Here is a 13,342-nt window from a genome sequence, read left to right as displayed (position 1 = left end):
TGATTTTTGTAGTTAAGAATTCAATCAATGAGCATATATTTTAGTAAATTGCCCATGGTCAAGTTTGTAGGTAAACTTTCTTCCAAATATACAAGATGGTGGCAAACAGGACACATGAGCTCACTCCACTTTGGGACTAGAGTCTTCAACTAGTGTGAGGTTGGCAAGCAAAATTGATTGGAAATTCTTGCATCGACATTTCTCGCTAATAGCTACAAAATGCGGCCAAACCTCGAGATTACTGGATGCGAGGCTTGTGGATAGAAAGCGAACATTCTATGAAACACTTTAGATAATACGCATACAAAAATAATTTCTTCAAAGAGCATATTTGCTCTCCCAAAATTCATCAACTTATTGTAGACCAGCAAATCCTCACAGTACAAGGTTTTCAAAACTGTTATGCAAACGTTTTCACGAAGCAGGCCCCACAAAAGTGGCTGACAATCACATTTTTCCCAGCCACTGGTGAAGTTAACTTTCTGCTTTTGTTATGGGAGAGGCGTTTTCAGAACCCCAAAATGTATCCTGCAGTTCAACCAACCCCCACCTCTAATGGATTGTTGCTTTTGAAGCACCCGGCTTGTTCTCCGGGTGTGGTATTACAATTATGGACACGTGGGTTTTTAAACACAAAACAATGTTTATTCCATGAATTCAACTTAACCTTTTAAATAAACATTGGATCACTTAACACCCCTTACTTCCAAGATAACCCCGAAAATAATACAACACTAAATAATCCCTCAAAATGGTCCTTCAAACCTCCAAAAGACTTAACACCTTTAAACAGAAACACATCAGGTTAAAAACATTACTATTATGAGTTTAAATCACCCAAATGATTCAGAGATAGTCTTTCATGGCAGAGATCACAGCTGATCCAACTCACTGCAAACACAGACATACCCAAGCTCTTTTTTTCAAAACCCGGCTTTCTTCTTTCAAACAGCTCACAGCAAACCAGCCAGGCACTTTTCAGCTACTCCCTCTCAAACTGAAACTAAAAGCAGAAGTGAGCTCAGCTCCCCCCACCCTCTGACATCACTTCAGTAATATGAGCCGCTCAATTTCTTAAAGGTACATTGCTTAAACATTCATTTCTTAAAGGTACCCTCACATGACACTTTTCTTACCTCTTCATACTGATCCAACTGGCTGCTGTTTGCTGGTATAGAATATACTAAACAGTCCTTGATAATAACTTCTGATAAATCCTCCCAGATCATATCTCCCAGCATCTCTGCTAGGATTACATCCTGCTTCATATTACAAATCACAGAATCACACTGAGACACGTCTAGTACAAACATGAAAGGAAAGACAGTCAATATTCTACACATCCAATTGTAAGAGCTATATTTGAATTATGCTATCAGACGAATTTCACAGAATGACATATCATGCGTTGCAGTGCTGGAGAAAGAGGGTGTCCCAGACAGAGGCTTCAAGGGCAGAATCTAATTGGTTGGAGCTAAGATTTAGATCTACTGTACTGTATGCAAAAAATACTTTTCACTGTACCTCGGTACACACAACAATAATTCTAAAGCTGAAGGATCAAAAAGGGGGCAATTACATTGCTCAGTGTTGTCTAAATATCACCCACCAGTGGGAAGGACGGAGAGGTACAAATCTGCAGGGAAATTACAGAGAGGCGCAAACATTATAAAGCAGCTATAATGGGGGGTAGACTAGAATAGTGCAACGGGCAGAGAGGGGCAAGAATTCTTACAGCGGGTTTGGGAGAATTTTCTACAGCACTGTCCAGTCCAACAAGAAAGCAAGCACTGCGAGACCTCACTCTTGGAAATGAGGTGGGCCAAGTAGATCAAGTGCCGGTGGGGGAAACAGTTAGGAGACGGTGATCATTGTATCGCAAGGTTTCGGATGAAGGTTGAAAAGAACAATTGGCTCTCCCCCAACTAATCAAAGGGGTAAGGACGGAGCGGTGCGGATAGACTGGAACGACAGTCTGCGGGGAAAAACTGGAGCAGAACAATGGGCTACCTTTAAAGAAGAAATAGTTCAGACACAATCAGGGTATATTCTCTCAAAAGGGAAAGATAGAGCAGCACATCCAAAGTTCCCTCGATGAACAAGGAGGTGGAAATTAAGATATAGAAGTATGCTTATGGCAGATGTCAGGTAGAGAATACAATGGAGAACCAAGAGAAATATAAACAGTCCAGAAGAGAGGTGAAGAAGCAAATAAGAGAAGTGAAAAGGGATTATGAGAAAAGGCTGACAGCCAATATAAAGATCCCAGAGTGTTTTATAGGCACATCAATAGCAAAAGGGTGGTAAGAGGGTAATTAGGGCTGATTAGGGGGCAAAAGGTATACTGGAGGCAGGGGGCATGGCTGAGGTGTTAAATGAATACTTTGCATCTGTCTTTACCAAAGAAGCAGATGCTACCCAGGACATGGTGACAGAAGAGGAAACTCTGTTATAGAAAGGTTCAAAATTGATACGGTGGTGGTATTGGATAAACAGTCGGTACTTAAAGTGACATGTCACCAGGACCAGATGAGATAAATCCAAGGATACTGAAGAGAGTGAAGTGTGGAAATTGCAGATGCACAGTCTTCCCCAGGCTCAGGGGAAGTGTTAGAGGCTGGGAGAATTGCAAACATCACATTTTTGATCAAAAAAGCTTATAAACCCAGCAATTAGGGAAACTTCTAGTAATAATTATTTAGGGGAGAATTAATAGACAAATGCAAAAATGTGGGTTGAATAGAAAGAGCCAGTGCAGATTTCATAAGGGAAGATTATGTTTAACAAACTTGCATGATTTTTTCGAAGAAGAGAAGGGGTCGAGTAAGGATAACGCTGTTGATGTGGCACACATTGACTTCCAAATGATATTCCAAACAGTGCCACGCAATAGACTTGTTAGAAAAGTTATAGCTCATGGAATATAAGGGACAGTGTCGACATGGATAAAAAAATTAGCTAAGTAATAGGAAACAGAGAGTAATGGTTAATGGATTATTTTCAGGCTGGAGGAAGGTTTGCAGTGGAGTTCCCCAGGGGGTTTTTATTGGGATTCTTGTTTTTCCTGATATACCTTAATGATCTAGATCATGGTGTGCAGGGCACAATTTCAAAGTTTGCAAGTGATACTAAATATGGAAGCTAATTTGTGATGAGAAAATGTGGACCTTCAAAGGACAGACAAGTTGGTGGTGGAGTGGGCAGATAAATTTCGAGATAAATTGGAGAGGTGTGAGGTGATTCATGTTAGCAGGAAGAACATGGAGAGACAATATAAAATAAGGGGTAAAACACTGAAGGGTGTGCAGGACAGGCGGGAAGAGCAGTTATACAGTATCCAGCTTTATTAATAGCGGCATAGAATGCAATAGCAAGGCGGTTATGCTGAACTTGTGTACGATACTAGTTAGACCTAAGCTGGAATACTGTATACAGTTCTAGGTGCCACACTTTAAGAAGGACGCGCAGGTGTTGGGGAGAAGAACACCGAGGAGATTTTCATAAGCAGTTCCGGGGGCGAGAAACTTCAGCTAAGATAGATTGGAGAAGTTGGGACTGTTCTCCTTTGAGAGGCGAAGGCTAAGGAGACTTGATAGGGGAGTTCAAAATCACCAGGGGGCTGAACAAGAGTAGATGGGGAGAAATTGCCGCTTGCAAGGGGATCAAAAATGAAACAGCACAGATTTAAAGTGATTTGCGGAAGAAAACAAATACGGCAAGAGATAAAAACATTTTCATGCAGCAAGCGGCTAGGGTCTGGAATACGCTGCCTAGCAGTGCGGTAGAGGCAGGTTCAATTGAGGCATTCAAGAGGCCATTAGATGATTTGAATAGCAACAATGTGCAGGGGGGTATGGGGAAAAGGCAGGAGGACGGCACCAAGTTATAATGCTTATTCGGAGAGCTGGTGCAGACATGATGGGCTGAATGGCTTTCTTCTGCACTGTAACAATTCTGCGATCTCCTTACTAAGGCAACAAAATTCCTTAGGTTCTTATGCAAACAAAATTTCTCTTGCAGAGGGGACAAAGTAAAGTAAGTGTACGTACAAAGAAGATGTTGGTGTAGAAACTCCAACACAGTGATCACCTTCTGGTAAACCTCTGTTGGCGAGTCATGATCAGATTGCTTTTCAGTTGGATGGAACCGTAATATCGCATCGTGCGTCTGAAGTTCAATCTCAACATCAAGGCAAGGGTCATGTACCAATGGTTTCAAAATATATTTCATCAGGATCTGACCTGCACAATTCAGAGACATGAATTCACATTAAAGTCATGAAAGGTCCAGAGCAAAACCATGAATGACATTCTACTTCTAACTGTAAAGTGCAGAATTTTTTCCAAACTTGGCATCAAAAATAGACACATATATATGACAATTACAATATGACCTCAACCATTGCTCACAAAGGGATAAGTCTCTTCCTTCACAACTGCAGGGAATCAATTAATAATAATCGTTATTAGTGTCACAAGTAGGCTTACATTGCAAAACAAAACTCAATCTCTTCTAGCATCACTGTCTGCTATCATGGTTTAAGGCATTGGGAGCAAAATTAGTGGAAAACTTTTGTTCAAGTTTATTCGACTGTGGGCTGTCTGTTGAAGTAATTTCTTTACACGGGAGCCACACTTATCAGAAGAGAATGAAGAGATATTTAAAAGAAGGTAGACCTTGAAAATCCAGAAAACCAGATCTGTGTTATTCAGTATCTTGACAAACTGATAAGCACAACTAATTATTTGCCAACAAACACACACTCGGCTTCACATCTGGAAAACTGCCAACTTAGTTAACCTGAACCGAGTTCAGACAAAGAACATCCGAAGGTAAGGATCTGCCCCACCCCCTCCAACAGAGCACATGCTGATGGAACTTTAATTGTATAAGACAGCAGCTTTTGAATTTTAGTAGTGCAATCAATGAAGGTAGAGAGAGCGAGCAAATCTGGTCACTGAAGACCACATACAATCAATATGGAAATTACTATTTATGGATTATTTGCAGATACAAGCTCCTTGTAACTCCACATTTGTATCTGTTCCGTTATTTGAATAACAGTGCACTGAATGCATTACATTGTACAACAGTCAAGATTTTGAATGGTTAACTGAAGCTCGAGTGCCTTTATTTCAGTAATTCTGACTTTTGAAACCGGTTAACAGAGATAAGTCTTAGTTTTATGATGGATATAAAAGCTTTGATCTGCAGACAGAAATTATTTTATGATTGGATAAGCTAATTTCTGCGGCACATTCCATTGCGCTTGTAGACTTACTGTGCGACGTCTGTATCTCAGACTTGAATTCTACGTAGTTGGAGTGGTTCAGGTTTGTCATATGGAATGTGAATAGACAAGTTTTACATTTAGAGTTATAAGAATTAATTTAACGGATAATATTCTTTTCTTCCCAACACTCAAAGGGCAAAAGTCAAATTTCCTACCAATCCATGCCACAGTATCTGTATATCCGTCATGTCCTCTGGCTGCAAGGACTTTATCCAACTCAGAAAGTCATGATTGTACAACCAACATTTGCAATCTATTGTGCCCATATCCTGGCGAAGGAAAAAAAATAAATCTGGAGATATTTTACTGCAAAAATTGCTTACTGAAGAATTTCAGCTTCCTGCTCAGTTCACCGAGGATAGCAAAGCCTTGAAGTATCGACACCAGCAGAGGTTCAAGCTCGCTCTTCTTCTTCGACTGCATGTTGCACAAGCGAAGCTCAGTCTTCAAAGACCACGCGAGTAAATCTTCAGCTGGAGGTAAACAGAAACTAGTGATCAGTTCCGCCCTCATGTCAACAGTTTTAATCATCCCTCCACATCAAAAACCTGCTCTATGCACTGGCCAATGGTGCATAAGTTTCTTTTGTACTGCAATGCTTGTGAAAAATTAGTTGAGACTAAAATCAAGCTATTTTGATACAAGAGTTCCCAATTCACGGAAAGGAAAAGGACAAAGATAACGTTATTCAAATTCCGATAAAACTTCAGAAAAGCCAAGATTAAGTTGGGAGAATAGATAAAAGGTAAAAAAGCCTATTTACTATTTTAATTATAGATATTTGCATTTATATTACAACTCTCAAGGTATTCCTCATCAGAGAATTATGCTGCTTTACAATAGGCCTGTCAACAAAGTGAGAGGGAGAATGTATTGCATGAAGCTATATTAGCATGGTGTACACAGCGTAGTAGTCAATCTCCCAATACCACGCACATGAGGAGTTACATCCAATTTATCATTCAGGTAAAAGTCAGAGGGTGACAGCTATTTGGACCAAGGTACATGGGTGTAACTCAGTCCCTATTTTTACGTTACATTCTGTCTTTATTTTTACATTTCGATCATAAACTCTTACTTCACTTATTATGCAGTCTATGTAAACCGTCACACAAATTACATCCCATTCCAAATGGTGATACTGCAGCAATTTCACTCGTGAGCAACTGTAATTTCATCAGCAGCAACTGTAATTTCATCGGCAGTTTTCATTGGAAATAAGGGCACAAGAATTGTCAGTCGAAAATAGCAGGAAATGTGTTTTGCATAGAATATTTGTCAGACTGATATAACTAGATTTCTTTTTAATTTGTTCTTGTGATGTGGGCGTCGCTGGCTGGACCAGGATTTGTTGCCCATCCCTAATTGCCCTTTAACTGAGTAACTTGCTAGGCCCTTTGATTGGGGGGGGGGGGGGGGGGGGGGGGGGGGGGGAAGAGAGAGAGTTAAGAGTCAACCGCATTGCTGTGGGTCTGAAGCCACATGTAGTCCAGACCAGGGAAGAATGGCAGATTTCCTTGCCATAGTGAAACAGATGGGATTTTACGACAATCAGCAATGGTTTCATGGTTATCATTAGACTTTTGATTCCAGATTTTTAATGAATTTAAATTTCACCTTCTGCCATGGCGCGATTCGAACCCGGCACCCCAAAGCTTTACCCTGGGTCTCTGGATTACTAGTCCAGTGACAATACCACTACGCCACCGCCTCCCCATAAAATGTGGCTAGGTATTCACAGTTCATACCTTAGTCCCTCTTCCTGTTTCAAATTCCATTCCCCAAGACGGCATTGGCAATGATAGACTTGCATTGGATTGGTCCATGTTTATACTCGGCAAAGTACTGCAGTGCAGTCTGCAATGCCGCTAACCGGGAAATTTTGCCGTGCTTACTGCCTTCCATCACGTGCATTTGGAAGGATTTGCAGGCTGATAATCAAGCTGATTGGCCACATTAGGAGCACACCTTCCATGGCGATCAAGTCCTCTCGTGGGACTTAAACCCGGAGCTTCTTGCCCAGTGGCAAGGACATTACCCACTGTGCCATAAGACCTGCTACCAACCTCAGTTATGTTATCTACTTCCTCAAAAAAATTGAATACTTGATTCACCTTTTGTGGGAGCTGGTGAAGGGGGCAGGCTCCAAACTGCTAGCTGCTTCCACTCCTCACCCAGATGGTACAGTAGTTTCTCTTTCTGTACAATGAGCTCCGTGTGAAGCACTTGCAACATCTTCAGCTCAACTCCCTTCCTCGATTTTAGCAGGGTCAGAGTGGACTGTGCCTGATACACACAAGCAGAAACAAGTGGCTGTTTGATTTAGTTATAGCCATAACTTGGACATTAAACTGTGCATGTTTTCGTCTGGTCACAAATGTATGCTGCACTTCAGGAACACAAGCCAAAAAAAAAAACATCCGTTCATGGACAAATTAAAAATGTTAAACTGCAAGAGGCCTGTCTGTCCATTTGATGGATGGGATGGATTTTAAAATTCACAAGCCTACAACGGAAGAGCAGAGAATCTTCCTGGTGCCCTAATCAACACAATCCCTCAACCAACTCCCCAGATAAATTAATAGTTTAATCTGAGATCATACTATGCCCAATCATTCCCATAATTGCCAACGTAGCATTTGCTGCACAAACTAATTCGCTGTAGGCAACGTATCTCAAAATGTTTGGTAAATGTGATAGGCTTGCATATAAATACAAATTTTTCTGTGATTGCAGTTGGCAAAACTGGATTATATTAAGGTGCTTGAAACTATAATGATAGCAACATGCCTAGAACACCAAGCTTACAATTAAGCTCTGGAGACATTGAGTGGGAAATAATGAAAAATCAAGTTGCACGGAGCAGTTACAGCAAATTTCAAACTTGGTCCAGATAGCAAGATTCAGAGAATCTAAATTATAAATCAATTCCCCCATACTATGACAATGGTAACAATTTATTTTTATATTCCGTTTCGATCAACCTTTAAGCAGCACAAGGACCAACTTAAAGTTACATTTACAGTATGCATGATCCTGTTCAATCTCAAACAATTAGCGACATAATGGTTCAAAAAACAGTTGTGTGGGACAATTGCGCTTACTTTATTGAGGTGAGTAGCAGATTTTATGTAGTTTTTTTCAAACAAAGCTTGATGATGCATTTCAAGGGCAGTGTCAAACTGGAAAATATAACAAGCAAAAACAAAAATTAGTTCTACTAACTTTCCCAGGCAATTGAGTGTCAAAAAAGGAACTCGCGCTGGAGCTTCAATAAGGAGGGTGGTTTTAACACATATTTTTTGACTTTTCAGTTACAAACCACTTTTTTGTTTGATTTGTTCCAGTTATTTTCATCCTCCCAAAGATAACAATTCTCTTCCAGTTTTGAATTCTCTCGGTTTTCAAATGAAAATCTATTCGTAAATTTCAATAGTTCTCCTTTTTTATTTCATTTAATTCTACTAAAAGTACACCAAGTTTCCACTTCTGGTGAGGTTCACACTATCAATATTAACTCTTTTTAAAAAAACTTTCGGAAATATTGCCTGGTTGGTTTTACTTTTACAGCATTTCCTGCTCTCGTACAGGATAAAGGCATGCCGTTTAGTAAAGGCAAGTCATTAGTTGAGCAAAGTATTTGCATAAAGCTTCAACACTGAATATTGCCAATGTCGCTGAAAACACAAACATAGCATTCAGAGCGCAATACAGAAACAAACGTCAAAGTTGCCAATGGGGCGGGGAAATGAGAGTCAGGACCATATAATGATGATGAGATGTCGGCGCTGGACTGGGGTGGCACTAGTAAGGAGCCTCACAACACCAGGTTTAAGTCCAATAGGTTTATTTTTACTGTGGACCATATAACGAAAGCGATCCAAGAAAATCCTTTTGTTATTTCAATTTTTTAAATTTGATCGGTAACTCTATACACCATTTGTGATTCGTCCAAAGTTCCTGCCATCCTCTTTGTTTGGAGCAAATGCCAGATTTACTGAATCTCCTCCCTCCACCAATCATTACTTTCTCCTCTTTGCAGCAAATAAAAACAACGGCTGTCAGATTGTTTTTTGTCAGGTGATGTGTGAAGGAATTATATTGAGATAACTGGGCGGCTTTCACTCGCCCAACTCAGAAATCCGCCAAAGCAGTTTACAAGAACCCTGATAGGAGGGAACCAAATGCCAGAGTTCGAAGCAGCTACTCGCCTCGTGTAGTTGTGTCAACACACTCAGTAAAACTGTGCTTTTCTCCAGTTGTTGTTTCAGCTCACTGAACTCAGTCACAGCAACACGGAGATCTCTCTGAACCTGTTAAAACACACAACGCACCACCGTATTGAGAACTTAGTTCCATGCATTGGTAAATTCAGTGCAAGTTACAACTTTAATATGATGTGACATTACATCTATCTGAAGGAATCTCGACGTTTCATCCTTCTAGGTCCACAGGGAACAATAAATTAATTGATGTTGTCTGCATTAATTTAATAGGGCACTGAGTAGTTCAATGGGCCTTCTGGGTATTTTAAACCTCTGTCTGCAATGCTGGTAATTATTCTGTTGTTGCCATTTACAGCTCGCCAGCTTTGTCCTTTGTTTCTTCACTTGCCCGATGGACGAGGTCCCAGGTTCGATCCCGGCTCTGGGTCACTGTCTGTGTGGAGTTTGCACATTCTCCCCATGTTTGCGTGGATTTCACCTCCACAACCCAAAGATGTGCAGGCTAGGTGGATTGGCCATGTTAAATTGCCCCTTAATTGGGAAAAAATAATTGGGTACTCTAAATTTTTTTTAAAGTTCCAAACGAACCCTGCCTTTCATACCAGCACAAGTTTTTCCTTCTGTTCTTTCTTCTAATCATCCCTGTTCTCTATTCGTATTTAAAACTCATTACACCTTCCAAATCCGCCCACAGGTCACACACCTGGAATTCTAATTCCTTTTCTCTCTCCACAGATGCTGCTTGGCCTGCTGAGCATCAACAATATTTTCTGATTATATTCCCACTTTCCAGCATCCAAAGTATTTTTCCTTTTGTATTCACACAATGTTGCTATTCACATCACATGAGTGGAGTATTAATGCTGGCATGGACTGGTTTGGCCGAATGGCCCATTTCTGTCCTGTGGAATTTCATGAATACTCCTGCTCACATCCAGCACCGAAAATTAGCAAATGGGAACAGAGTTCTGTGCATGCAATCAAGCTCAATTTTGCTGACCTCCATTGAGGTCGAGCTCCACGTGACTTGCAACAAGAAACAGCTGCCCGTATAACTCTGCCAAGTGTTCAATGTATTGTGAGCACCAGTCCAGGACCCAAACACACCCCGTACAATGCTTTAGCTGAGGCAACGAGGCCTTGCTGTCATTTACTCCGGCGGGATTCTTGCTTCCTTTCAGTTACCTCATTTTCAATCTGCGATTTAAGAACGTCTATCTCCATCGATATCCCGTCCACTTGAGTTACCAAATTCTCTCCATTTTTTAAACTTGGGATGAACTCCTCGTACTTCTTGTTGATCATGTCACATACTTCACCCTGGAAGAAAATACCTTTAGGCCACAAGTTTTACAAAATCCCCTTAGCAGCACTATAGCATTACCATAACCCTCAAGTAACCATGCTGCTAAAACAAGCTTATCATCTCTGAATAAAACAAGCTGGTGATTTAATGCCAAAGTTATTTTCGTATTTTGAACTGTCATCTAGAGGTAAGTCAGTGGTAGTGTATAACGTATATAAATATTCAGTCATCCATTTATAAATCCTCTGCTGAAGGTAGGAGCTTGGCTCATTTTCTGCTAATGCTTCATCCTGAGCTGTTTCCTTTGAGGCTTTTGCTAGTGATGGTTTTCCATTGCCAGGTTGCAGTGAAATATGATGGCAGCTCGATTAAATATTTATGTAGCTCTGAATTTGTGGCTGTTATCCCTTCCACCCAAACAGATTTCAGCAAATACAGCTGGGGATATGTGAAAGGTTTGTATTGTGTCCACTTAATCCGACATTGCTGTCTCACAGCGCCAGGGACCCAGGTTAGATTCCAGCCTTGGGTCACTGTGCGCGGAGTTTGCACTTTCCCCCCATATCTGCGTGGGTTTCCTCCGGGTGCTCCGGTTTCCTCCCACGGTCCAAAGATGTACAGGTTAGGTGGATTAGCCATGCTAAATTGCCCCATAAGCGTCCAGGAATGTGCAGGTTAGGTGGAGTTACAGGGATGAGGCGAAGGAGAGGCCTAGATAGGGTACTCTTTCAGAGAGTTGGTGCAGAGTCGATGGGCAGGGTGGCTTCCTTTTGCATTGCATGGATACTATTGTTACAATCCATGAGAAAACAACTGGTGGCACAATTAAAGATTTTGGCTTTCTGAACTCGGGCAGTTTAAGCCATTTGTAGCTACATGCCATCAAGGTTAGGGTTAGGGCTGTCACTGATGGCAATAAACGGGAGCAACTTAAGATAATGTATTGAAGGCATCTCAAATGCATCAGTTTAAATGCATTGCATTGCTCATCAGTATCAATCTATTAAGTATGACAAAACTGTGAAAATATGCACAAACTACACTTTCATTATAATATAGATTCTGAAGATTTACAATGAAGCTGTAACACACATTTTGAAATCTGTCCATCATTCTACTTTCAATGTACATCAACCGCAATTGGAAAGACCATTTTGATACATGTTAGCAATAAAATACATTAATAAAATAAGTAACTGGAAAGTCCAAGCACTTTGGATTCTTCTGGAAGCAACAATAGACTTGCTGCCTTTAAAACAACAGAACTGCATCACTTCCAATCCGTTATTTCCAGTCTGCACCTATCCTATCCTGACAGTGCTTTGTGGGGAGCAACAATTTTCATTTATATAGCACCTGTGATGTAGGAACACACCCCACCTTCACAGAAATGTGATCAGATAAAATATCGACAAGGAGCAGAAAGAAATATTGACATGGCTGACTAACAGCTTGGTTAAAGAGATACGTTATTAGGATACACCTGCAGAGAAGAGATGAAGCATCGAGTCTCAGGTGGCTAAATGCAGAGCTTAGCGGGCAGTTTAACTTAACCACCAGCAGTGGAGCAAAGAGGGCGAGGGATGCACAAAAGTACAGAATTGGACGATTCTGAGCGATGGTAGGGCTAAAGGAACTCATAAATGCAGCAACGGAGAACTTGAAAAGCTAGCAGGTGGGGTGGTTTTGAATACTTGAGCCTTGGGCTGTTGCCACGAGCCTGATTTTCAATAAGACGTTCCAGATTCCCCAGGAATTTCGTTAACTGAAATCAGGCACCAAAGAGCCAAATTATCACAAACTAAGCCCGTTTGATTCAACCTAGCCAACTGAAGTGAAGTGATCTGATGGTTAGCTTTTTTGAGGCAGTTATGCACGTTTCTGACCTTAATTACTGGATAATTCTAGCTTTTTTTGAAGACATTGCTTTGCATCATCAGTAATTATACATCCATTCCTCTGAATCTCAATTTAAAAGCATTAGTTAATATTTTAGTATGTTTTGTTAATTAATTTAAAGTTCAAATGGCGGCACAGTGGTTAGCACTGCTGCCTCACAGCTCCACCCACGGGTGACTGTCTGTTTGGAGTTTGTAATTTCTCCCTGCGTCTGCGTGGGTTTCCTCTGGGTGCTCTGGTTTCCTCCCACAGCCCAAAGATGTGCAGGCTAGGTGGATTGGCCACACTAAATTGCCCTTTACTGTCCGAAAGGTTATGTGTGGTTACTGGCATAGGGTGGAAGCATGGTCTTGAGTGGGGTGTTATTTCCAAGGGCCGGTGCAGATTCAATGGGCCGAACGCCCTCCTTCTGCATTGTAAATTCTATGATTCTATTGCAACTTAAAAAGCCATCTCAGCCCCTGTCCAGGGTTATGACCAGGAAAAAACAGAATGTTGTTTACATTGCCAGCGATAGCCATGTGGCATCAAGTAAGATTTATGAATTCAATTAGGGTCAGTGATTAAAGTGACAAATTTTAAATGCCTCGTCTCCCAATTGGCTCATTTCAATTTTAT

General features: G+C 41.0%; 1 protein-coding gene across 1 annotated transcript in view; it reads right to left on the bottom strand.

Annotated features, from left to right (window-relative positions):
* Nucleotides 1–13,342, bottom strand: part of zw10 (zw10 kinetochore protein) — a 34,839-nt gene that overhangs the window by 19,264 nt on the left and 2,233 nt on the right. Inside the window, exons 2-8 of the mRNA XM_038778979.1 lie at nt 10,705–10,839; nt 9,505–9,606; nt 8,398–8,475; nt 7,408–7,579; nt 5,617–5,766; nt 4,050–4,241; nt 1,137–1,300 (exon numbers count right to left, since the gene is read on the bottom strand). Coding sequence (XP_038634907.1) covers nt 1,137–1,300; nt 4,050–4,241; nt 5,617–5,766; nt 7,408–7,579; nt 8,398–8,475; nt 9,505–9,606; nt 10,705–10,839 — 993 coding nt within the window. The remainder of the gene's footprint in view (nt 1–1,136; nt 1,301–4,049; nt 4,242–5,616; nt 5,767–7,407; nt 7,580–8,397; nt 8,476–9,504; nt 9,607–10,704; nt 10,840–13,342) is intronic.

Source organism: Scyliorhinus canicula, chromosome 19 (assembly GCF_902713615.1).
Source record: "Scyliorhinus canicula chromosome 19, sScyCan1.1, whole genome shotgun sequence".
Lineage (NCBI taxonomy): Eukaryota > Metazoa > Chordata > Chondrichthyes > Carcharhiniformes > Scyliorhinidae > Scyliorhinus > Scyliorhinus canicula.
Note: the sequence above shows the minus strand (reverse complement) of the source record. Positions and strands in the feature narration are given on the sequence as shown.